Source organism: Zingiber officinale, chromosome 5A (assembly GCF_018446385.1).
Source record: "Zingiber officinale cultivar Zhangliang chromosome 5A, Zo_v1.1, whole genome shotgun sequence".
NCBI lineage: Eukaryota > Viridiplantae > Streptophyta > Magnoliopsida > Zingiberales > Zingiberaceae > Zingiber > Zingiber officinale.
The window spans coordinates 136548757-136575740 of NC_055994.1; the positions used below are offsets into that span (position 1 = coordinate 136548757).

The 26984-nt window shown below is 35.7% G+C and overlaps 2 protein-coding genes across 2 annotated transcripts; one reads left to right on the plus strand and one right to left on the minus strand.

Moving 5' to 3' along the window:
* The first annotated feature begins 687 nt into the window (after positions 1-687).
* LOC121981997 lies at positions 688-5482 on the plus strand. The gene is made up of 4 exons (XM_042534834.1): positions 688-1314; positions 2434-2865; positions 2956-3256; positions 3828-5482. The coding sequence occupies exons 1-4, from the start codon at positions 913-915 to the stop codon at positions 3971-3973; spliced, it is 1281 nt and encodes a 426-aa protein (XP_042390768.1). The 5' UTR covers positions 688-912; the 3' UTR covers positions 3974-5482.
* A 714-nt stretch (positions 5483-6196) lies between these two features.
* On the minus strand, positions 6197-14113 carry LOC121981998 (GTPase-activating protein GYP1-like). The gene is made up of 10 exons (XM_042534835.1): positions 13848-14113; positions 12871-13024; positions 12603-12783; positions 11019-11089; positions 9772-9909; positions 9590-9681; positions 7731-8002; positions 7376-7461; positions 7195-7296; positions 6197-6610 (listed from the first exon to the last, which is right to left on the minus strand). Exons 1-10 carry the CDS (start codon positions 13976-13978, stop codon positions 6449-6451), a joined length of 1389 nt encoding a protein of 462 aa, XP_042390769.1. The 5' UTR covers positions 13979-14113; the 3' UTR covers positions 6197-6448.
* Positions 14114-26984: the final 12871 nt, after the last annotated feature.

Sequence of the window (26984 nt, forward strand, 5' to 3'; positions counted from 1 at the left end):
TTATTTCATCACACACTCTCTCCTCATTCTCTCTCATCACGGATTCTCTGTCATTTTCTCTTTATATTCTCTCTCATCATACACTCTCTAATTATTTTCTCTCTCTTCATTCTCTCCTTATTTTTCCATCATACTTCTCTTTTATCATATTTTCTCTCTTCTCAATCTCTCTTACCATACTCTCTCTCCATATTTTCTCTTATCACACTTTCTCTCTCTTCATTCTATTCCATCACACTCTCTTCCAATTTTCTCTCATCACACTTTCTCTCTATTTATTTTTCCCATCACACTTTCTCTCTCATCACATTTTCTCATCATACTTTCTCTCCTTAATCTCTCATTTTGTCTCATCACATTTTTTCTCTCTTCATTTTTTTCTATCACTCTTTCTCTCTCATCACTCTCTCTCTCTTCGTACTTTTTCTCTTATCAATTTCTCCTATCACACACTCTCTTTTTATTTTCTCTCATCATATGTTTCTTTCACATTCAATTTTCTCTTCCATCTAATTTTTTCTCTTATTTTCTCTAAGGATAAAAAAGAGAATTTAGGTTCATTCCTATTTAAAATATTCAACTAACCAAATATTATTTTTAAGAATGATACCAAACTCATACTTATTTCCATTCCATAATACTATAATATCATTCCCATTCCAATTCATTCTTAGGAGAGAACGGCACCTAAATTTGTTTTAAGTTTGAAGGCTGAAGGCTGAAGGCTGAAGGCTGAAGGCTGAAGTGTTAATAAACCGGTTCGGGAACTGAGGACCGTGCTCGTCGGCGGGCTCGTCGGCGGCGGCTTCATTCTTCTGCCACCACGACGCCTCTAGGCGAAGCCATAGCTCTCTGCTGCTGCTGCTGCTCCTCCTCCTCTTCCTCTAGTCGCTCTATATCCTTGCTCCACACATGGAAGGGGATGGCGAAGCACCGCTTGTGCCTTACAGATGCGGCGAGAGGGATCTGGATGCCGCCCTCCGTCGCCTAGAGGTACTCCTGTCCTCTCTCGGCTTTCCGACCTCCTCCTCGCTCGGCCTCTTCGCGGCATCCTGCGTCGCCTTCCTCTTCCTCGGCGTCGCCGTGCCTACCGCCGCGATCTTGCTCTCCCGATGCTCGCGGTCCGGCTGCGAAGAATACGAGGTGCAGCAGTTCGATCTCTGCGTTACGGTGTCGGAGACGTCTCTGGCGGCTGTTTCGCTTGTGACCATCTCGCGGAACCTGCTCAAGTATGGTATGCGGAAGTTCCTTTTCGTGGACCAGCACCACGGCTATGTTGTGAGGTTACAGGAGAAATATATCTCTAAGATACAGGTCGAAGTCTACCTTTTGCATTTAATTCGTCCATTTTCTCCCATCTTTATGAAGGGTCGGTGATATTGTATCTATGAGCTACCTCTCGAGTGCAAATAGCCTAGTCGTGAAGTTAAAAAAGAAGAAGGCGTTTGAACTATGAAAGCAAACTAAGGTGCCTGTTTTCTACTGCAATTAGGTTATCAGTCTGAACCATTAAGCTTAAGGTATTTGACACCTTTGGGGACTAGAACTTGCAGGTCGATTTAGAGTTTAGTAGCACTGATGATATACTTGTCAAGAGGATAATGGGATGAGTAAAGCAATAGAGTTGAACTAAAACGAAATTCATGGGAAGAACATCGATGGTTTTATGGACATACAGGCTTCCTTTATGTTGACGTTTATTATTGTATTGTGAACTTGTAATATGGATGAAACTAAAATTTGAAGGGACAAACAAAACCATTTCTTGAATTTGTGCTGTCTCAGTTCATTAACCATCTCTGGTCCCTCTATTGTGAAAACGACCTTAACTCGTGTAATATTAGATCGATGCGATTTTGCAAACTAGAGATACAATTCTTCCTATTAGTTCGATCGAATAGGAAGGAGAGTTTTGGCACAACGGTAAAGTTGCTCTCGTCTGACCTGAAGGTCACGGGTTCGAGTCATGCACTGAAACAACCTCTTGCAAAACAGGGTAAGGCTGGATACAATAAACCCTTCCTCGGAGACCCTACACTGTCAGAGCTTCGTACACTGGCTGCCCTTTTTAGTTCGATTGAATGCATAATTTCTATTCACTAATTTCAGTGTAGGAGGATCTTCTAGCTGAGATTCTCCTTCTTAAGCTAGTATTGATTTTTGTAAAACTAGGCCAATTTTCAATCTTTTACAGGGGCATTGAACTAAATACCAAGGTGCTCCACCAATTTTAACTATTCACATTCAACAGAATTTTTTCTTTGATATTTACTTTCTGTTAAAGAATTCTTTAGCTACTAAAATAGTGAGTTATTATTCAAGCTTTATTATATCCTCAAACTCTGGAGTAGTAATGTGTTAGGTTTACAACAATAGTGAATTTATTACCTTCTTTTGCATAAACTGATAATTTCACTGCATATCAAATGACAGGACTTCTTCCATTTGCTTCTTTGGTGGATACTGCCCTGCTCTCTTGTGAAGATTGCTCGTGAAATTGTCCGTTGTATGTTCATCTTACATGAGTCCACATGGAGAGCTGTTGTGGTTTTCTTAGCCTCAATATTGTCGTGGCTCTATTTAACAGCAGTGCTTTTATCGGCTACTTTGTTGTTTAATCTAGTTTGTAATTTGCAAATTATTCACTTTGAAGACTATGGTAAGGTTTTTGAAAGGGATGTAGATCCTGTTACGCACTTGGAGGAACACACGCGCTTACGATTTTATCTTTCCAAAATCAGTCATAGATTCCGCATATTCCTGCTGCTACTTTTCTTGTTCGTTACTTCAAGTCAGTTTGTTACACTCTTTCAGACTACTGGATACAGTGGAAACATCAACTTTGCTAACGCTGGAGATATTGCTGTGAGTTTATGTGAACACTCAAGTTCTAAATAGGTTCTAGGTGCTTCTGGAACTTAATTCTTCTTACTTTTCAAATTTTCATACTGTCAGGTGTCATCAGTTGTTCAGGTGGTTGTTGTAATTCTTTGTTTAAATGCTGCTTCTAAAATTTCTCATAGGGCTCAAGGCATTGCATCATTAGCCAGCCGATGGCACGCTTATATAACATGCTCTCCTACTGGTTCTCAAATGCAAAATACAAATAGTGCTGGGAATGTGGAGGTTATTCCTGAAAGTTCATCAGTAATGGATAATTCAGAAAGTGACTTGGAATCTTTTGAAGATATGCTAATGCAAAATACTTCTCAGTTTACTTCTTCTATGTTCTCATTCCAGAGGCGGCAAGCCCTTGGTATGTAACTTTACCTTTTCTTACAAATAGATATGCTATTTCTATTTGCAGCAACAAAAATGCCCTTAGTTCTTAATATTCTTCTTGTTCAACTCTACCTCATGTTAATTTATGAAGTAAAGATGCCATGTACATTACCTACAAATATACAAATCCTGTCTTGCTTTGGTATTTCTTGAATGCTTCTTACTTGATAAGCTGCTAGATTCATTGTAAAAGAAATAAATGGTGCATGGAAAGGTGATCTTATCTAAAAAGAGAAAGAGGTAATTGTTTTCCTGCAAGTTTACTTGGACTATATATCCTAATAGGAAATATTTGATAGGGATATATAAAATTTTAGCTAAAAAAAATAGTCCATGCGTGATCTAAATTTAGATTAGGAATTAAATCTCTGAGATCACTCTGGTTGAAGTATCATCTTTAGTTAACCCATTTTATTCCTGGCCTCCCTATCCGTAGTTTTCCTTTTTACTCTAGGCTGTTATTTATCTCATGTCTGATATTCTCACAAGTTATTTTCCATTTCTTTATTGCATGTTTTTATCTTTCTTTCCTTTTGCCCTTACAGTTACATATCTACAATCGAACCCCGGGGGCATCACAATCTTTGGATGGACAGTTGACCGAGTGTTGCTCAATACCATCTTCTTCCTCGAGCTATCCCTCATTCTTTTCGTGCTTGGTAAAACAATTGTCTTCACTGGGAAGAATTGACCTGCTTTGTTCATACATTCGACAGAACAGAAGTTGTGACCTAATTTAAGGGAAGTTAACCTTTTCAGTTAAGTGAGACCGCAACAAACAAAGATCACAACAACATATGATCTGGAGTAGTTGTGGTCTGGGCAGGAAGCTACAAATTTACAAGCTTCTTTTTGTTCTTGGTCGAGTAGTTCAAGCTATAACTGGATGATTGCTCCTGTGATTGGGCAACTAACGACTTCTTTTTTATACTGTAATTAATGTGAAAAAAAAATTTGAACATTTACACGATTCATATAATATATCATCTATTTTTCTGTACTCTCTTTAGGTTGCAACACTGCAGAACATGGCGAAGGAGCAAATTCTTCATCATGACCTTAAACCTAATGAGGTAAAATAAATCTCTTTATGTTATTTTTCTAACAGATCATTTTTTGCTCTGTTTATTCAAAATTTGAAAGCAAATGCATGTGGAAATTGCACCATGGAATCCCTATGACTAATGACAAAATCATCTTTGCATTGTATCATTATCACATCATTAAGTTAAAATTTCATTGTTTAGGTTTAATTTTTCCAATTTCCTTCCATTTCTATAGATATTTTATTCTAAATGCATAAATTCTTCAATTGCCGGAAACATTTTCACTGTAGGTGGTAGCTTCAAATGCAAGCACCACTCCCTATCCCTTCCATTTCAAGCATGCGTTAACTTTTTTTTTCTTTCTTTCAAAGCCAACTTTATCGTCAAACTTATATTAGTCAACTAAGTGCACATCTTAAACCCGGAGTTCATCTAGGCAAGCAAGCTAATGATCGGTTTTCGACAAATCAACTGAACCCAACTGACCAAGTTGAGTTTATGTCTCTTCTAGGCCACCACCACTCTTCTTTTCCCCCTCCTCTTTTGAACAAACAGTAGGTTTTGGCAATGCAAACATGGCATGTGGTAGCTTTAGTAAAAGATCAAAGTCTAGCCCTACACTGCATGCTTGCCAATTACTAATCAACATTCCTTTTGACTTTTGACCACACCATTCCCTTTTTTGTCTTCAAAAAAATTGCAAAAAAAGATTTAGTTAATTAATTACCACCAGACTCATTACTAACTGACCTACCCCTACAGATATTCTCTAAATCCAATCAATTAATTGTTATGTATGGGCTGTGCCTATAAATATACAAGACATTCAGCTTGGTATGCACTCTTGCACTTAAAAACACACTCGTGGCTTCTTCTCTTCTTCTTTTTTGTGTTCTTGGTTCGGAAATGTGATTAGCAACAGTCGAGAGAGTTGATGTTACGGGGAATCAAGCACAATGGTCCGAGAGAAGAATTCATGTAAAATGATCTATTTGTTATCTAATCAATATTATATTTGAATGTTTTCTTTTTTACTAGTTATAAAATGAGTGATCTTTGTATGCATATGAGCTGATTGAGTTGTTTAAACATGTGTAACAATTTGTATACGATATTTTGCGTTTGATCAAATGGTGTGAAGCAAGCTAATTTCATTGTGGCCCGCCTTGGCTATGGAGGAATCTTTGTTTTTAAGTTTCTTATTTATGTTCGCCTGTCTTTTTAACGAGTGCTAGAGAAATCAAACAAACCGTGAGGACGAAAAGATTTCAATTTTTTTTTTTTGATAAATTGTTTGGATAGATCTTCTAGATTTTGGATAAATTTACATTCTCATAAATTTAAATTTTTTAATAGAGTTTATGTTAAAATTATTATTTTTTTGAATGTTTTTGATAAATTAATTAAAATTGATAAAGTTTATCTTAACTTATTAAGTGTATAAGCCATTCTTGTTTGATTGAATTAGAAATGGTTGCACAGAGATTTTCTTCTAAAACCTAATCGTTTGGATGAGTTTCTATCTGCATTTCTCGATTTACAGTTTCATCAGACCAGATTAATTATTACAAAATTAAATATTTGAATTATAAAAAAATAAAAAATATTTTAGTTTAGATTGACGTACAGCTTAGCCATTAAAATATAATGACAAATGCATTTAAAAAAATAGTTAAAATCTAATTAAATTTTTATAGTTCCCTCTGACAAAGTTCCAAATTCAATTTTCGATAAAATAAAATAATTAAAAAATATAATTTAATTAGATGTTTATTTCAATCAAACTGCATAAAAACAAACTAAAATAGGTGACCGAAAATGCAAGATAAAATTTGCATTAAAAAAATAATGCAAGAATAAACTCGAAATTGACCATGAACGCAGAATGATGTTTCGTCATGTAACTTTGAGTTTGTCAAATTTTACATACAAGTGATTTTGATTGGAAAATTTACAAGTCCAGAACATCGAAAATACAAGAGCAGACTAAAACTTAATAATCACTCAAACATGACACAGTAGGAAAGACAGGAGGAAAAGAAAAATGGTGGGAAACAATACCACTGAAATATTAAAAACAAATGGAGGAAATTTATAGTGAGGCGAGAAGAATGATTGTTCTAGCTGGCTAGATGGCTCGGGGAGCTGCTGAACATGGTGTGCCACATGAAAGCCCTTGAGAGCACCATCTCGAGCTCATCGTGAGTCCAGTCTTCTGTGGGAAGGTGTTGAAGGAACATCACCATTTCTTGGAAGTCAAACTTTTGAAGCTTTTCTGACCACTACAACATTCAAATGGCGCTTTCAGAATTCGCAGTTCTATGTTGTCCAACAAACAATATAATACACAGTTAAAAGCCGAATCAGGGATAATCGAGTTAGAAACACCAATGAAGCATGAGACTTTTCTTAGTTGACCTGGTCATTCCTGTCTTCTTCATTAGTTAAAAAAAAATTACATCCAAAGCTCAACACCAATGAAGTAGGAGAAAAACAGAGTTCATATGCAATTATCAAATGAAGCAGCTAGAATGAGGTGGATAACCGACTTGCCTACCGGGACACAATCAGAAGAATCGGCTTTGATCTTTTTAGATGAATGAATGTTAAAGATCTGAAAGTAAAAAAGATTGCATCTCAAGAGTATTCCCAGTGGAGTCAACTTTACTTCAGTGTATGTTTCTGCTTTGTTCTACTCGTGATGATGAAATATTAAAACAACGGGAATAGTAGATGTTCAAGATTGTGCTAGATGCGATTTTATTGTCACTAGGAAGATGGTACTCAAAGGATTATGAAACTCATGTTGAATCTAATTAACATATGTAGTTAACATTCAGATGAACCCAGCAAGACTTAAACTTACTGTTAGAAGCAAACTTGCAGATATGTACACAAGGAAATCTGGCAATGAATCTCCTTCAGCAAGATAAGTATCCCACAGACGGGTAACAAGGTGGAAAGGGATCTAGAAAGTTATGAATCTTAATTAGCAACTTAAATGATCATATATTCATCAAAGACAGAGACTTTAATACAAAGCTAACCTCACGAATTAAGAGACAATTGAACCACCGAAAAGCAAATTGAAGGAACTCAAGCCCTTCCTCTTCCATGTGTCTTGATACAGGTTCTAGCACCAAACATGAAAGGTCAACCATCAGGACATGAACATTTCAAATTCCAAAAACAAAGAAATATCTACAGTGAAGGTAAAAGAATTCTCTGAGATTAACTGAAGCGCACAGCTGCTGATCAAGTTACAATTATACTTCCTTTTGGCAAGATTATTAGTTGAAAGAGAAGTAATGAAATCACAGAAACTTAGATCGGCATCCAAGAATGAGAATAAGATATAAGACTAAATTGTGGTATAATAAAAAGCAAAATGGCCGGAATTACCATCGATGCGACGAACCAGTTCTCGCAATCTGAAAACAAGCCGCTGAATTCCTGGTTGAGCAAATGTGTAATGATCTTGCATGCCATCAAGCAACTTTGAGAGGCACCAATAGCAATCAGCTTCAATATTGGATATTATCTGAGGCGAAAGATCCGAAATTGACCAGCTCTCCATGCTGCCATTTAGATGTTCAGATAAGAACACTATCAAAAATGGTGTGACAAGATCATTTATTCCTTGAACATATCCACTTGCTGGGTGACGAATAGCCCTGGGGAGCAATTACAAACTTATTTTTAGTGCACTTCTGACAGAATAATATATATGAGAAGAGGAGTTTAAAAAGCCCATAAAAACATTCACTTTCACCATATAAAACAAAACTCCCAAGAGCAAAAATAACATCACAACCTTTTCGTGATAAACTCTGGGAAAGAACATAGAGACGAGTTTCCCTTGTTTTCGCCACTTTTCCCCTCTTCCTCTCCTCTTACATGCACTTTTGGACAGAACTATAAGTGGAGAAAGGAGCTCTAAATTGCTCCCTTCTCCTTGTTTTTGTTTCTTCTATCAAATCAGACAAAGTAACCACTTTCCCCTTCCCTTTACCTCCACTTGGGATCCCTTCCTCTCAAATAACACACCCTAAGTTGAGAGGTTAATATCTGGTCTTAAAATGTGGAATAATCTGAATAAAGAATTAATGAAAGTTTTGACACCAATCTTAGGAGAAGAGTCGTCATAAGACTTATGAAAAAGCTGCCCTCTCATTCTTATAAACATTCAATCATATCTAATTAAATTTTTATCTATCCAAATGGCTTTTTCTTTCTCACAATCTCGTGAGATCATTCACTGAGGCACAATGCATGCAGATCTATGAGATCATTTGCTGAGGCACACAGCCCCTGCTCATGTTGCGCACTTGAATTTCATTCGATGTGATTATAATGGGCTCAGAATTTTCCACTAACATACAATCCATTGGAGAATGTAGTCACTGCAGAGTTTTTCCAGCTGTTAAAAAGAGGAACATCTACTAGTTGAAAGTAACATGATAAATGATATGTATGCTAGTCTAGCTACTAGTTTCATTACCAAAAAGTGTATTAGAGTCAAATTAAGTCTTTACACTACAATTCACAATAGTATTAGATGAACAGATAAACATTTTCAAGATATTCTTCATTAAGAAGGTCCTTTGAATAGATAATTGGAATTAATCCTGATTAGTATTAAATAAACCTGGCAGCATATTCAAGATATATTACCATGGAGTATGATATTCTTGATCAATAAATTTTTATATCAGTTAGTTGAAATTAATCCTGAAGTTGCATTATGATATTATACGACCTATTTTTAGCAAAATGAAGAGGAAAACCATGAGTAGTTGAAATAATGGACAAAACTTCCTCATTAGGAAAAATTTAATAGATTTTTTATTATATTACCCAGTAAGATGAAGTTGAAAAGGTACAATTGTTAACAGAATAAAATATGTCAATTGATGAGGGGTTTTCAGCTTTTATGTGATTGGCATGCACCCGATAGGTCAGATTTTTATAAAACAACTATTGGGTAACTAGGGTTTATCAATAAAAATGTTGGCCGAAAATAACGGTATATGAAATTTAATACAGGGAGATGAATTCTGTGGTGATGGATATGGTAGGCTAATGTGTACAATGAAATAAATAATAGTTGCTGTTCATAAACAATTAAATACAACTAAACATGAGAGAAACTTGGCTGAAACAATATGTACAAGTTCCCAAGAATGTTGTGATTACACAAAAGGAAAGAATGTTGAACTTAATTCCAACTTTGGACAAAATAATCAATCATTAAATCTAACCATGTATAAAGAATGCGTTCCAAGGATTTCTGAATTTGAGCATGCTGGAAGAAAGTGACATCAGGAACTGTCCTTGGGCAGTCAACAGAGATCTGTTAATAAAGAATATACAAATTTAGAATATGAATGCAAACAGCCTGATAACCATATCCTAAAACATCAAATAAAATTGAATGAAAAACCTGGCGAAGCATGTTGATCTCATCATCTGACCGTTCAGAGTCAGGAATGTCATAATACTGTGCGACACATTCAACATACTCAAGTCTCTTTCTAGCCAAAACTCCCTCCCTTCTATCTGAATTGGGTGGTGCATATCCCTGTTTTCAGATGATGCTTAAATTCACATATTTTGAAGAATGATGATATGCTTATAGCAGATCAATGAACATGAAAAGTTTCATACAACAAAACAAAGCTTTTCAAGTCTACAATATGTGAAAATTTAGGACTGCTGACGGCCTGTAAGTGCATGATATACATTAAGGAACCAAGTGAATCTTGGCCTAATCCAATAATAGAAATCAAGGTAAAGAACATAGGAGTGAGTTGATTTCTCTTTGATTAAGAGTGTAGTTTCCAGAGGATATGCCACAAGAGGCCAAAAGGCATGATAAAGGCCTAAACTTGAGCTCCCAAAAATGAGTACTTCATAATACTACCGATTCACTCCATTCTTTCTCTTAGTCTTTTCTCCTCTAATTCTATTTCTTATAGTTGAGTTGATCACATGAAACGTGTGCAAAATTTGATCACTTGCATAAATATTTAGTTCTAAAGTTCTTTGTTCATTTTAATTAGTTACCAGAGACAAGAAACACATATAGTGCCAAACATCTAGCATTATTGAAATTTTCTTAAATTATCTTAAATTACTTTTACATCTTTGAACATCAATTACACAAGATGAAAAAACTTAATGGCAGACTCATTCTTTCTAGGTGTCATTATCCATTCTAGTTTGATAAACTTGTATTATAAATCTTAGCTGTCTCTATTTCAGAAAGATCAAACTATTCTGAGTTGCTAATGCAAGGTCCAAGAACAAGGTTAAAAAGAAAATTAATGGGAAAGATTGATCATTTCTAAAATCTTACAAGAGAATTAAATAGCCAGGAGATGGCTAGTAACAATATATTGTATATAAATAAGCAAGAATTAACAAGAAGTGCACCATAAGGACTGCTGATTTAACAACAGAGTTTAGTTACTTTCTATCAAAAGAACAGCATTCAAATAACACGAAGGAGGAATGATACATAGCAGAGGGATTAGAATAATCTTTTTAAATGTTCAAAAAAGTTATCTGTTTTGAAATAGAAACTAAAAAAATATGTATTCCCTTGATAAAATCAGGATTCTATTTTAGAATTATATTGAATATTAATAAGCAAAGTTATAATAAAACTTGAAAAAGTTGAAGGGTTACCAGAAGAAGTCTCCATATATTAGGTCGCATATATGGTGGTACACCACTCCAAGATAACTCACGTAGCTTTTCTGCATATATGCAATAACTTTACAAACTCATACACTCAAGGGTAATGCTCATTGCTAAATGACTTCAGAGTTGCACTACTGCAATGAATTTATCCAACACCTAATACAATTCATCTTTCTTCTTCATTTTAAGTTCATATATTAATACTTCAAATTAAAGAAAATGCATTGTATCTTAAATTCATCTAAGCAAAACCTCAAGCATACAAGTTCGGCCACACTAAAGGTAGCTAAGAGTGAAATTTATTTATAAGAACTAACCACAAAAAGATAAGTAAAAATGTTCTGCCTACAGCAAGGAAAACAAGATCCTTAAACCCTACCTTAATGAACAATTGGTTAACCATTATCTTCCTTAGACCATACCCTCAACAAAGTTAATCACATAGCAAGCTCAAAAGCTGTCAGTTCCATGACAGAGTGAGTCGTAAACCAGCAGAAATATGTCTTACCAAGATCAAAGTCCTAAAATGGAGAAAGTATTCAGGTGGCCAACATAGTGTATGGTGTCTATGTAGCATGGGTTAAAAAAACATCATTACCAAGAAAATAAATAAATAATCAAGGTAAATAAGGATGCATATATTAAAGCCAAAATAGCAAATGATCTATAAGGCCCAGCCCATCCAAACCAGTCCAACAAACAAAACAAACAAGACAATAGCAAACAAGAAGAGACTGGCAAACTATGTTTGGATAAGGGAAGGGGCAAGTTCTGTAGGTGGTGGCAGGAGTGGGCTTAGCGAGCTAATAACTCTTGATTCATTAGATTTATTTAATTGTGCTCTCACTGATTTGTATGTTATTAATGCCATACATTTATTTGTTGTTCTTATAGGCATACGTCTTGCACATGCCTTGGCTTGGAGCATGACATGACCAATATTCATGCTCACTTTAGAAGTTACTTCGATGATGGTAGAAAGAGATAAAAGAAAATAATCTGATGGAATATGTAATATAGTTCCATAAAACAATACTATTTTACCAGCAATCTTAGGGAAGAGAAATCATGTTTGTGGCAGAATTCTCACGCTTACAGCACACTTATGAAGCAGAATTTCAAGCTTACATAGAATCAATATGTAAATGATATAGCACAAATGCATTAACACATGCAAATTCACTTGCATCCATTCAAATGAAATTGGCGATGACTTAGTGTTTTACCACAAGTTTAACAAAAAAAAAATCATTTAGTTTATGCTAAAACAGAAATTTACTATTATATCATAACCCATTACAAAATTGACGCAATAAAGGAAATTTCATCTAGGCGCATGCATCACAACTCTTTAAAATTAAAATGGTTGGCATTATTAACTTTTTAATAAAAAGAACTCACATATGCATACAAAATCAAAGGTTAAACATTGGGCAAGCAAAATAAACCAGGAAAGGTAGGGGAAAACATAATTAATTATTAACACAAAAGTGCTAGTGAGATAAATTTGCATATGAAAATTGGAAACAAACCAAAAGGGTGCAAAGAATAATGGGAAAAAATTTACACCTAGTATAACAGCTTGTCTAGAAAGTTCATTTCCAAACTTTGCAACTCTTGCAGAATCTGTGGCTCTAGCTCCTGTGACAGAACCTTGAGCATCAGGTGGTGTACTTGAAGTGGTCAATGATGATATACTTGTCTTCTGTAGATTTGCATTGTTCGCTCTTCCAGAACTTTGAGCCTCAGCCTGTGGAGTGTGTTACTTTAATGGTCATCTCGATGGACCGTAAAGAGATAAGTTATTCTAGAACATCCATATACAAGATTCAGTTACTTCAAAGGAATTGGTTGTTTGGTCATTTCCACGATCATTTGAGGAGTAGCTTCTTTCCATTTCTCGAGAGTGTGTAGGTGAAGCTAGAGCATTTAGAGGCTCAGATTTCCGAGTCAGCAAAACTTTGCCAGGAAAACTTCGACCTTTCAGCAACCTGAATGAAGTACATATGTAATATAAATTTATAAAATTATAAGATCAAATGTTCAAATTTCATTTCTGTTCATCAGAGAAGATAATAGGTCTTTGACATCAGAGAAGCAAAAGTTTGGCGATATAGAGGTCACACATTATTAAAAGTACCAGTTATCTTTAGAAGATCCTCATTACTTAAATTTGAAAGAAGGTTTTTTTATTTGTTTACTAGTTTTTTGTTTAAAAAAAAATAGCCCGGGTCTTTCAGAAAGTAGTAGCAAGAATGGCAGTACATGCTACCCATTCTTGATTAACCATACGCAAAGGAAATTAACAAGGCATGTTATGAATGATGATCGTTAGCCCATTATATCTGGGCTAGTGTAGCCCTAATAAACCCACAGTTAAAATGAATTCTTTGTGGACCACGTGCTCGAAACATTAATGCCAAGACATTTCAAAATCAAAATAGACTATTTTCACCCTAATGTCGTGACCGAAGTCCTAAATCCAAAACAAAAACAGTATTGGAACAATCAAGCAACTATTTTCTCATAAACCCAGCCACTAAAATGAACAGATCTGAAATCTAGTCTCTTTCTTAATATCTCAAGTAGCAAGTAAGAAATTTATTCACAACCCAGACCAATTCCCCAATTCAACTATAAAAATGAAGAGGGAAAAAGCACAATAACCATTCAGGATCCACACTTTTCAAGTACACCGACTACTTGAGAGTAAAAATGTACCAAATTCCATCCACTATTAACATTGGTACCCGAGATCTAGATTTGGTTAAGGAACATAAAGTGATCGGGATCGAGAGGGAAAACGGCACTAACCCTTGAACATTTCGGAGCGTTTGGTTGAACCTCCATTCGGGATTAGGACTGGGGATCCCTCCGGCACCACTGCCGCTGCCGCCGGAGGTCACGTCCTTTCGCGTGGATTCCTCTCCTCCGTTGCTCCTCATGGAAACGCCCTCTCCCCCTTCGGAATCTTCAGATACGGCGAGAAGGAATCTTTCTCCGCTTGGTCTCGCCCTAGCTGCGTTTGGATACCTGTTTTAGTTGGAGACACCAAAAAGGGATGGTGAAAAGGTGAGTGTTGCGATGTAATTAGGGACGACGTTGAGGTATGAACAGTTTGTATGTTTAATCTGGTCCGCTCAATCACAATTAGACGGTGAAGGATACAGATCGATGCAGCGACCGCCAGCGTCTCCGCACCGGAGACGGTTCTTTATGCTTCATTCTCATATGAATTTTATGCTTTTGTTGAGATTTATTTAAGGCTTTATTTTTAATTAAAATAATTAGTACTTTATTTATTTTTCATATTTTAATTATTTAAATATTTAAATTATTATTTATATATATGTGTGTAAAAATCAGGAGAGTCTACTATTGCAAACGGAATTTACTATAATAGATAGGGACGATTCTTGATATAAGGTGAACGAATAATTCATGTTAAAGTAATTATAATTTCATAACTGATATAATATAACAATCCATGTTCAAATAATTACAAAACGATAATTATTATATCATGAATATTTATGAATAATTTACTACGCATCATAGTAATTATGAAATCATAAATATTATAATTACTAGGATATGAATATTATTATAGAGATAAGTCTGCTCAAATCGTCCAAGTTTAAAATTAAAATCAAAACTAATCAAAATCAAAACTAATCAAACTTATAATTTACATGGACCGATGTATTTTTGATAAAAAAAAAAATCAAAATTGATGGCCATTGGAAGGTGCTATTAATTATATTGTCAATTTCATAGACTTAGCTGAGTTAGTAAGTGATAGGTTGATTGTCATATAAGATTTTGAGATCGAATCTTAGGGTGCGTTTGGTTCAAGTCATCATGTATAACCTTGGTTATGTGATTACCAGGTAATCACATAACCAAGGTTATAGGGAATAAAACATAACCAAATGTTGTTTGGTTCAACTTAGGTAATGCAACAAAAACTTGTTTGGTTGAAGGTTTTAATGAATACCCTAGTTTAATATTTTACCGTATTACCCTCAGTTATAAAATCAACTATACATAATATTATTATTATTATTATTATTATTTTTTATTTTTTTTCCTTGTATATTTTTTTTTACTTTTTATGTGTTTTTTTATTTTTTAATGTTTTTATATTTTTATATTATTTATATTTATATTTTTTAATTTTTTACATTTTTTAAATTTTAAATTTTATTTATTTATTTTATTTAAAAAATTTTTTTTTAAAAAAAAAATTTATAAATTTTTTTAAATTTTTTAAATTTTTTAAAAATGTTAAATTTTAAAATTTTTATAAATTTTTTTTAATCTTTTTTAAAATTTTTAAATTTTTTTAACATTTTTAAAATTTTTATTTTTTATTTTTAAAATTTTTATTTTTTATTTTTAAAATTTTTATTTTTTATTTTTAAAATTTTTATTTTTTATTTTTTATTTTTAAAATTTTTATTTTTTATTTTTAAAATTTTTATTTTTTTGTTTTTAAAAATTATTTATTTTTTTAAAAAAATAAATTTTTAAATTTTTTAAAACATTTTTTTATTTTTTACATTTTTTAATATTTTTTTACATTTTTCTTTTTTTTTCATGTTTTTTCTTATCGGAGGGTATTTTTGGTAAAAAAAATTCGTTAACCCCGGAATCAACAAAAACCTTAGTTTTCTGAGGTTTTCCGATTCCGGGCTGCATGACCCTTTTGCTGACGTGTCGGGCATAGAACATTACTTGGGAATCATCGAATACCTAAACCAAACAAGGTTTTTGTTGATAACCTTGGATGGATAACCAAGGTTATCAAGAATAACTCCGAACCAAACGCACCCTTAAGGCTGATAGGGTGTAAATCCTTATAACCTATGTAAATTCATCCTATATGTCACTTATTTTTTCAGTCATCATGAATTATCTCCTTCGTATTAATCTTTTATATATATTATAAAATTATACTAAGCAACTTTTAAATAAGATATTTTATTTTTCTTTTGATTATATATTTATATTAATGGTTTCATTATTGGGAAAAAAATAAAGATTTAGGATGACTATAAATTTACAACTATAAAAAAATATTTCACGAAATTAGGTATATATGTATAGAAATTAATTTGAAGGTAAAAACTCTCAAACCGAATATCAAATCATACAGCATAGTTAGGAGTTTCTCCTCTATAGTTGAGGGAAACTCCTTGCTCATCACTCAATTCACTTACATAATCATCCTCACTACATCTTACATCACATGGGCATAATTCACCCATTATGATGTATAAACAAAATAAAACCAACCTCCAATCACACACACACATCACACAAATACCTTTATATGTTCTACAATTGGTGAATAGTAGGTGTGGAAATAAAAACACGAACACCATCAAAACGTGAAGAGCAAGTGTTACTTAAGCATGAAGAACCACAGACAGCAATTGAAGCTTCCAAAAACATAGACAGTAGGTGAAGCATCAAAACACGGACAGTGAACACCATGCTCACCTTGGATAGTACGGACAATACTCATCAAAACCAAACAGCACTTGCAAAGCATCCCGCCATAGATCATCGCCCCACTTTTAGCAAAAGGTCAGCTATCGACGGATTTGTCATGTCTTTACCGTAAGTCGTTTGTTGCGGACTAGATAAATCTTTATGGTAGATCTATGAACCCTCTTGAGTTTTTTAGCAAAGCCCCAGCCATCAACGGATTTAACGTTGTCCTTACCACGAGCCATTTGCTGCGGACTAGATAGATCATTATGGTGGATCTATTCACCCTCTTAGACTTTTTGGCAAAACTCCAGCCATCAACGGATTTAGCACTGTCTTTACCGTAAACCGTTTGTTACAGACTAGATAAATTAATTATGATGGATCTATTCATCATCCTTTCCCATGTCTCCCAATGGAATATGTACAAAATATAGAACGCACATCAAAGCATACAAAATTTAGGAGCTCAACCCTCTACAAGTGAGGTAGACTCCTAACAATACTTAATCCACCCCTATACTCATGCATCATATAGGCACATGTCACCCATTATGATGTCCACACAATCCACTTTGTTGCAATTCAAGAAAACGTATAGCTCGTCTAGTGGCTAACACATGAGGTGTTGCCATAATGAGGTCTGGGGCCCGTGATTTACCTCCTCTGTGTTGACCTTGGGACGGGTTGGCGGGGGCACTGGGGACGAGTGTATTCGCCTTTTATGCCACAAAGAAAACGTATAGCTCACTACCAATCCATAATTAAGTGCCATCCCATGGACACATGTCCACATTTGGACATGCATCCACACTCCCATAGAAATGCATCCCATGGACACATGTCTTGCATGGTGAATACAGAATACGAAAAAACGGTGAATCATATAGTGAAGCACACGAACAGCTCAATCATTGAATTTTGAAGGAAAAACACGACGAAAACGTGCAATAGGAAACTGACACTATTACCTCAATGCAATCAAGTCAAGTCCAAAAATCGATGAATGTGGATTTGAATCTTGCGAAATATTCTCCCAACGTCTAGAGTCATCCCCTCATATCTGCATCTATTACTGACTTCCCATAGAGTATAAATCATGTTAAAAATCGAGCCTTCGTTTTGCGATTGCCTCCTTTATAATGTTGTCCGAAAACTTGCAGCAACTCCCTTATTGTTCTGAAGTCATGTTAAAGCTCCAACCAAGGCTTTACCTTCCTCCATAGCTCACACGTTATGGGGCATTCAAAGAACAAGTGCCCATTTGACTCATCTTGTTGTCGGCAAAGCATACACTCCTTGTTCGGTTCATAGATCATCCTATCTGCCGTTCGTAACTTCCCATATACAAGCAGCCAAACAATGAATTGATTCTTTGGTAAGATTTCTGACCTCTAAATAAAGGATCCCCAAGTCACTGAAGCCCCTCTCGGTCTAAAGAAATCATAGGCATTTGCTACCCCTTTTTCTTCACCGCAAATTACTCAATCAACTTCATATTTGCTGCCCTATTTCCATTCATAGTGACTTGAATCTTGTCCCGAATTTACACAAGTCTCTTAATAAGTGGCGAATCCAAAGCCTTGGTCTTCCATTGCCAAAAATCAACCCCTTTAACATAGTGATGATGAACCCATCTCACCCAAAGTGAGTCCATCTTTGATTGGATTTTTCAAAGGATTTTGCTTAAAAGAGCTTCATTCCACGCGCTGAGATCTCGAAGGTCATATCCACCATCATGCTTAGGGAGACAAAAAGTGTCCCATGCAATTGGAGGGATCTTAGTAAACCATACAAACATCTGGCATATTATTTTAATTTTTTCAATAACTCCTTCAGGTATAAAAAGCAAAGAGAGCCAGTAACATTCCATACCTTATAGCACCGATCTCACCAGTCACCCCACATATGATAATGTATGTTTTGGCCAAGAGTTTATTTTCTTTATAATAGCCTCAAGTAGGGGTCATAGTTGGCAATCCACAACTTCTCCGCCGCTAGTGGAATACTCAAATATCGGAATGAAAAGGTTCCTTTTTGAAATCCAGTTATCTGTAGGAGCCGACCCTTCACCCCCAGATCAACCCTAGTCATATATATGTGAGATTTCAACGGATTGACCTTTAGCCCCGCCTCACAACCAAAGTGTTCCAAACAACACACTAACACATTGATGGAGGTTTCATCCGTCCGAGCAAACAATATCAAATCGTCGGCGTAAGCAAGATGAGTGATGCCAAAATCTTTGCACATAGGAAGATGGTGAAATGAGAGTGTCGAACAAGCAACCTGCAGTCTTCTTGAGAGTACTTCTGTACATAAACCGAATAAGAGAGGAGATAAAGGATCACCTTGCCTCAAACAGCGTCATCCTCTAAAGCATCCATAGATGCCTCCATTAAGGGAGATTGAATAAGAGGTTGTAGTTACACATTCTCTAATTCATCCATAATACCATTGGGGAAAAGCAAAATCAATGAGTGTCTCCATAAGAAATTTCCAATCTATCGTGTCAAATGTCTTCTTCAAATCAACCTTGATCATGCACCTTGGCGATATTCTTTTTCGAGCATACTTCCGTAGGAGTTATTGGGTCAAATTAATATTGTCTCCTATCGATCTTCCTTGCACAAACGTCACTTGAGCCGGATCTAATAAGAAGTCCAAAACCGAAGCTAATCGACTTGCCAAGATGTTTGATATTACCTTGTAGAAAACATTGCAGCATGAGATAGGCCGATAATCTGATACCCTCAGGGCATGATTTGCCTTTCGCACTAAAGTGGTCAATGTATGATTTCATTGTTTAAGCAATTTCTCTTCTTGAAAAAACTCTTGAATTGCTGCCACAAAATCCAAATCTACTATATGTTGGGACCGAAAAGTAGCTAGAGGGGGGTGAATAGCTCTTTGCGTACTTGTCGTCGGCGTTGCTCGTTTCTTCAGAGATATGCAGCGGAAATACAATAAACAAAAGCATACAATGCTAACAACTGGATTTTACTTGGTATCCACCTCACAAGAGGTGACTATTCCAAGGATCCACACACGCACGCACCCTCCACTATGAATAGCCCTCCTTTATGGTAACTACCAAAGGCGGAGAAGTCATACAATCTCTCTATACAAGAAGAAAGCAAAGGGAAAACAGATACAAGAAATATCTTACAAGATAAGCAATGAAAACCCTAACCCTAGCTTTTCTTCTTGTTGTGTTCTCGCCTCTTGACTTGGATGTCTCTCCAAGATCCTTCAAGAACTGGCGATCTGACCCTTAAAGAGTTGCTGTGGAGATGCTGTAAGGATCGGAGATGAATCGGTAAAGTTCTGCTGAAGGAAACGCTCGCCTGCAGCCAAATACGACGCCAACGGTCGGATCCCGATTGATTGGATTACTCCCAATCGATCGGGGAGACTTTGGATCGATCGTTGGATCGATCCAGAGTGCCTCTGTGCTCTAGTAATTCGCCTGGATCGATCAGTTGATCGATCCAGGGCTTATCGCGACAAAACGCGCCACCCCGATCGATCCACTGATCGATCGGGGTCTCTGGATCGATCACCTGATCGATCCAGAGGCATTCTGTGCTCGCGACATTTCTTCCCAATCGATCGGCTGATCGATTGGGAGGAGCTCTGTCGCAGGGACTCACCTGATCGATTGGCTGATCGAATTGGAAGCATCCAATCGATCAGCTGATCGATCCAGATGCTGGTTTTTGTCCAAAACCAAGTCCCAAAGCCCCCAAACAAACATCCGGTCAATCCTTGACCTGTTGAAACATAAAAGCTAGCATCCGGTCACCCTTGACCAGCTAAGACTTTCTCACAAAGTGTCTGGTCAATCCCTTTGACCCACTTGGACTTTTCTCCATCGTGCCAAGTATCTGGTCACTCCCTTGACCTACTTGGACTTTTCCTCATCATGCCAAGTATCCGGTCAATTTCTTTGACCTACTTAGACTTTTACCAGATGTCTGGTCAACCTTGACCCATCTGGATTTCCCCGTGCCTGACTTCACTCACCAGGACTTCCCTTCTGCCTAGCTTCACTCACTAGGGCTTCTCTTCTGCCTGACTTCACTCACCAGGTCTTTCACCTAGCTTCACTCACTAGGATTTTTACTTCTGCCTGGCTTCACTCACCAGGTCTTTCACCTAGCTTCACTCACTAGGATTTTTACTTCTGTCTGGCTTCACTCACCAGGTCTTTCACCTAGCTTCACTCACTAGGATTTTCACTTCTGTCTGGCTTCACTCACCAGGTCTTTCACCTAGCTTCACTCACTAGGATTTTCTATCTGCCTAGCTTCACTCACTAGGTCTTTCACCTGACTTCACTCATCAGAATTTTCCTTCTACCTAACATCCCAGTTAGGACTTCTCAGTCAAGTATCTGGCCAACCTTGACCTACTTGACTCTTCTTCAATCAACCTGATCTAACCCTGATCAGAGAGAAATTGCACCAAACAATCTCCCCAAATGAACAACTGCTCCTGCACTTGTCCATATCATCGAAGTCTTGTATTGTCAAACATTGAAACCCAAACCAAGACTCAAGTTTGGTCAACCAAGTCAACTTTGACCCGAGGGATATTGCACCAACAATCTCCCCCTTTTTGATGTTTGACAATACCTCATTTAAGTTAGGCTAATCCCATAGCCTCAACTTCCTTCATGCCACTAGGTAATGAAGGCATAAGTTAAACCCTACATTTTCCTACTAAGAAGGCAAACTCCCTCCTAGATAATGCATACCTAACTTAAATTCTATATTCTCCCTCTATTGGCATACATCAACAAATTCACTTGTTGGAAATTCTCCCCTTTGAGACTCTCCCCCTGAAGAGTTGCTCATCGTTGTTCACAACTTCACTCGTTGTGATCAACACGATAATGAAGGTCCCATACCCTTCATTATCAACCCTACATTTTCCCCCAATGTAGACAAATGCCCAACCTTGAGCATTTATAACTTAAACAATGAAGATATCCATTCTCCATTTTAATCCAATGCTCAACCTTGAGCATTTTACTTGAAAGAAGGTTAATCACCTTCCAAGGGTCATGAAAAATAATTTTCATGTCTTTAAAGAGTACCTCCCCCTAAAGAAATGGGCGTACCTTCTGTCATTGCACCAACAATGACTTGGAATCCCTAAACCTTTAGGAAACCCCAAATTTAGAAGTTTTGAGGTTCAAAAGCTCAAAATTTGAATCAAACCTCAACCTAAACTTCAATTTAGTCTTCCTTAGCCAATCCTTCTTTGTTTTCAACATGAAAACACCCTTTTTATGTATACAAATGTATTTTAAGGGGTTAGGAATGGTTACCTAGACTAAAATAGATTCAAAATGCTGAAAATAAGCTTTCCCAATCAAAATCAGCATCTTTGATCGATTGGAGTTGGGTTCCAATCGATTGAACCAGCTTGAATCGATCCACTGATCAATTTAGAAGAGCTGGATCGATCGGTGGATCGATCTAGCGAGCTTCTGCTCGCGGGATTTGCCTTCCCAATTGATCACCCGATCGATTGAGGCACTCTAATCGATCGGGTGATCGATTGGAGTTCTGATAGTTGCTGAAATTCCATTTCAGTCAACTTCAGAAACCGCTAGAAAAATCTACAAAAATTTAAAAATTATGAAAATTTGTGTAGACATTATTTAGGGCATATATTATCATGGAAAAATAATTTTATAAGAAAATACTTCATATTTTCCAAGATTGACACAAACCAGAGAACTTACAAAAACTTTAGTGTTTTCTTCTAGTTTGTGCTCAACTATTCAATGATGATTACTATCAAAAGATAATCTTCATCAAGGTTTGCCAAAAGCATTTTAAAATGATTTTCAAAACCAATATCCCACCATGTTCCTTGGGCTTAATGCACATGATTTGTACATTAGCTTTCCCAATGATGGGAAAACACATAACTATGTGTTTTGATGAACTTAAAACTCAAAGAAATGCGCTAAATCAACATGTTGAGTTTTGTTCATCATCCTAACATCTCACTTGTATCTATTGTGCACAAAACACATACAAGTCAACTTATAAGTCTTTGTGAGATGTAAAATTTGGTTTTGTCCTAATCTAGGGATCATGCATATCTATCTAGGCATTTTGTGGATATTGAACATCCACCTAGGATGTCACTTGTTGACTTGTTGATAAATGTCATTTGTCCTTAATTTTAAGGAAATAAGCATAATGCATGATAATTTTATGACATACATCAAAAAGAAATAATTTTCAAAAGAAAATTTTCTTATAACTACATGATGTATGTATGACATGACATGGTATTTTTGTATTTTCATGATAAGGCATGAGTGCAAAAATAAAACATGATGTTATGACATATAATAGACAAACAATCATGGCAAAGTCTAGCATAAATAAAATACCTAGATTACCTATCTAAGTATCCTTAATCTTAGCTAATCCTAAAACTTAAACCCTAGATTGCCCGAAGTGCTTCAAGAGAGTGCCAAAGCCTAAATGGGCATTTCTAATTCTCTTGATTAACTTATGCCAATTGAAATTAAGCTTATTCCTCAAATGTTGGCATATTTCATTTTTCCACAAAAGTAGCACTTTAAATTAAGGCTCAAATTGCCTTTAATTTCCTAAGAACATACCAAAATCCAAACTTGGTAGGTCTTATGATTTTCCAATATGTGCCATTTTAAAATAAAACCAAAACTTCTCAAATTTGACACATTTTACTCTTTCAAGGAGTAAATCATAAATCCATTTCATTTTCAAAAGTTGATAATTACCTTGAAAATGCTCCTTGAGTGTCAATTTCTTCAAAGTTGGGTTTACTACCCTTCTTCTTAGAGTTGACACTCTCTAACCCATCTATGGGGTAGAGAAGATGCTCCTAGGAACCCAAAACCTATTGGTGCTCCTTGGATGCTCTAGGTATTCACTAGGGATAACTTCCCTAGATACCTTCCTAGTGACCTTGTTTGACTTCTTAGAAGCCTTGGTCACTTTTGTTGGTTGCTACTCGGAAAACCTAGAGGTTCCACTGTATAAAAATTTTGTACAAAGCTCTGAACCTTTTCCTAGCTACCATGTGTTCTTTTAAATTAAATTTTGGATCGCCTGCGGAACTTAACACGTTTGATCCAAAACTTAATCTATTTGTTCTTTTAGGTTTTGACTTGGGTCTCCTGCGGAACTTAACACGTTCGACCCAAATCACCTTAAGTTATTAATTCTATTAAATATTAATTTCCATAATTGGTTCTCAGTACTGACGTGGCGAGGCACACGGCCTTCTTGGATATGGGAGCAACCACCACCGACTAGACAAAACCTTTTATAGAAAGCTAATATTTAATTTCCTAAAATAACTTTAGGTCAACCGAAAAGAACAAATCAAATCACAAGGAAAAAAACAAAGAAACACTATATCGAAAACAAATTCGAAACACTAGAATCGTATGCCTCTTGTATTTAGTATTATTTCCAAAAATAACTAGTATGATGCGGAAAGAAAAATTACTAGTTATACCTTTTAGAAAGACCTCTTGATCTTCTACCGTATTCATCTTCTAACCTCGGACGTTGTGTGGGCAACGATCTTCCGAGATGAGAACCACCAAGCACCTTTTTCTTCCTTACAAGTTTCGGCCATCAAAACTTCTCCTAGGATGAAGAGGTTCGGCCACCACCACCATGCTCCAAGGGATGCTAGAAAAGAGACTTCTTTTCTCTCCTTCTTCTCCTTCTTAGATCCGGCCACCAAAGCTATCTCCACCATGAGAAGGTTTCGGCCACACAAAGGAGAGGAGAGGAAAGAAAGGGTCGGCCACACCCAAGGAGAAAAGAGAGGAAAAATAGAATAGAGTCGTTCACCTTGAAACCTCCTCTACCCCCTCTTTTATAATCCTTGGTCTTGGCAAATAAGGAAAATTTAATAAAAACTTCCTTAATTCTTTTGCCATTGAAAAGGAAAATTTATTTAATTAAAATAATTTTCTCTTTTCAAATTATAATGGCCGGCCACTCTTCTCCCCAAAACAAGGAGAGTTTTAATTAAAACAAAAATTAAAACTTCCTAATTTGTTTCTAGAAATTTATAAAATTTTCTCCAATAATTTTAATCCCTTCATGATTGGTTAATAAAAAGAAATTTTATAAATTAAAATCTTTCTTTTAAACATGTGGATAATTTTCAAAAAAGGAAAGTTATCTCCAAAAATTAAAATCTTCTTTCAATCTACAAATAAGGAAAGATATTAAATCTTTTCTTAATCTTTTGTAGAAACTAATAAAAGAGAATTTTTAATTTTTAAACTTTCTTTTAAATCATGAATATAATTAAAAGGAAAGTTTTTACCAAAATTAAAATCAACCTTTTAATCTACAAATAAGGAAAGAGATTTTAACTCTTCTCTTAATCTTTTGTAGAATCTTATAAAAGGAAAGATTTAAATTTTTAAACTCTCTTTTAAATTATATTATCCACATAAGAAAAATTTTAAAATTAAAATTCCTTTTTATTTTAATAGGGACGGCCATATGAATTCACCCATGAACATACCCATGACCGGCCTTAGCTTGGTCTCCAAGCTAGCTTGGTCGGCCCCTATAGGATGGGTAAGAAGGTGGGTATAGTACTCTATAATTAAGAGGCTACGATAGGGACCGAGAGGAGGAATTGGTTTTGGTCTCCCGATAAAATTAAGCATCCCGTGCTCGCCCCGAACACACAACTTAATTTTATCAATAATAATTCATTCCACTAGAGAACTATTATTGAACTACCGCACCAATCCCAAATTACATTTTGGGCTCCTTCTTATCATGAGTGTGTTAGTCTCCCTGTGTTTAAGATAACAAATGTCCACTAATTAAGTAAGTTACTGACAACTCGCTTAATTAATATCTAGCTCCAAGAGTAGTACCTCAACTTCATCACCGGATCATCGGACTAAGTCCACCTGCAGGGTTTAACATGACAATCCTTATGAGCTCCTCTTGGGGACATTCTCAACCTAGATCACTAGGACACAGTTTCCTTCTATAATCAACAACACACACTATAAGTGATATCATTTCCCAACTTATCGGGCTTATTGATTTATCGAACTAAATCTCACCCATTGATAAATTAAAGAAATAAATATCAAATATATGTGCTTGTTATTATATTAGGATTAAGAGCACACGCTTCCATAATAACTGAGGTCTTTGTTCCTTTATTAAGTCAGTATAAAAGGAACGACCTCAAATGGTCCTACTCAATACACTTTAAGTGTACTAGTGTAATTATATAGTTAAGATAAACTAATACCTAATTACACTACGACCTTCCAATGGTTTGTTCCTTTCCATCTTGGTCGTGAGCTACTGTTTATAATTTATAAGGTACTGATAACATGATCTTCTGTGTGTGACACCACACACCATGTTATCTACAATATAAATTAATTGAACAACTATATTTATCATAAATGTAGTCTTTTGACAAATGTGATTCTTATTTCTAGATAAATGTTTATACCAAAAGCTAGGCTTTTAGTATACATTCTAACAACTTTTTCTAAGTCAACCCTAGGGATTGCTTCCCTTGTGACCTTGTTAGTGACTTTCTTAGCCTTCTTAGAGGTCTTAGTCACGTTTGTCGTTGCAAAGATACTTCTAGGGATAACTTCCCTTGTATCCTTGACTTGACCTCTAGACTTAGAGTTAGTTCCATAGCTATATAGAACCCTATGGTAAGTAGGTACATCCTTTTTGATTTTAGGTTTGTATCCCAAACCTCTATGACCCTTGGATGACCCTTGTAGTACTCCTAAACCTAGGTTTTGCTCATTTTTCTCTTTTAGGATATTTTCCATTTTATCAAGTCTTGACCTCAAGACTTGATTTTCTTCCCATAAATCCCTAGATTTAGGTTTTCTATTTAATCCTTGAACATTTTTATTTCTAGGATTATAGTTATTAACCTTAGTGTTCTTGCCTAGATTTTTATCTACATTCCTAGCCCTAGGTGTAGTGATTTTAGCATGAAAAGCTACATGATTTTCTTTAACTTTATCATGCCTCATATTTTCATGGTAAATAGCATTAAAATGATATAGGTTAGTACTAGCATGCTCTTTACCATAATTTAAAGGGGTAGGCTCAATAAAAGTTACCTTTCTTTTTACCTTGGAGGCGCCCCTTTGAATTGAGCTTCCTCCGAGAGCCTTGACCACCTTCTTCTTCCCCTTAGGGCATTGACTTCGGTAATGCCCCTTTTGATTGCACAAGAAGCACACAATGTGCTCCTTGCTCTTCTTTGTTCCGGGGATGGTCTCCTTGGGCTTCTCCTTGCTCTTTTGTGCCACTTGGCCCTTCTTCTTAGCCAATTTAGGGCATTTACTTTTGTAATGCCCTTTTTCCCTACATTTAAAGCATATAATATGGTTTTTATTATTAATTG

Coding starts and splice junctions, on each gene's coding strand:
- LOC121981997 (XM_042534834.1), top strand. CDS start 913: ATGGAAGGGGATGGCGAAGCACCGCTTGTGCCTTACAGATGCGGCGAG. Junction 1,315..2,433: donor AATATATCTCTAAGATACAG/GTCGAAGTCTAC, acceptor ATCAAATGACAG/GACTTCTTCCATTTGCTTCT. Junction 2,866..2,955: donor CTAACGCTGGAGATATTGCT/GTGAGTTTATGT, acceptor TCATACTGTCAG/GTGTCATCAGTTGTTCAGGT.
- LOC121981998 (XM_042534835.1), bottom strand. CDS start 13,978: ATGAGGAGCAACGGAGGAGAGGAATCCACGCGAAAGGACGTGACCTCC. Junction 9,910..11,018: donor ATATATGGAGACTTCTTCTG/GTAACCCTTCAA, acceptor ATCTGAAAACAG/GGATATGCACCACCCAATTC. Junction 9,682..9,771: donor AGATCAACATGCTTCGCCAG/GTTTTTCATTCA, acceptor CTTTATTAACAG/ATCTCTGTTGACTGCCCAAG.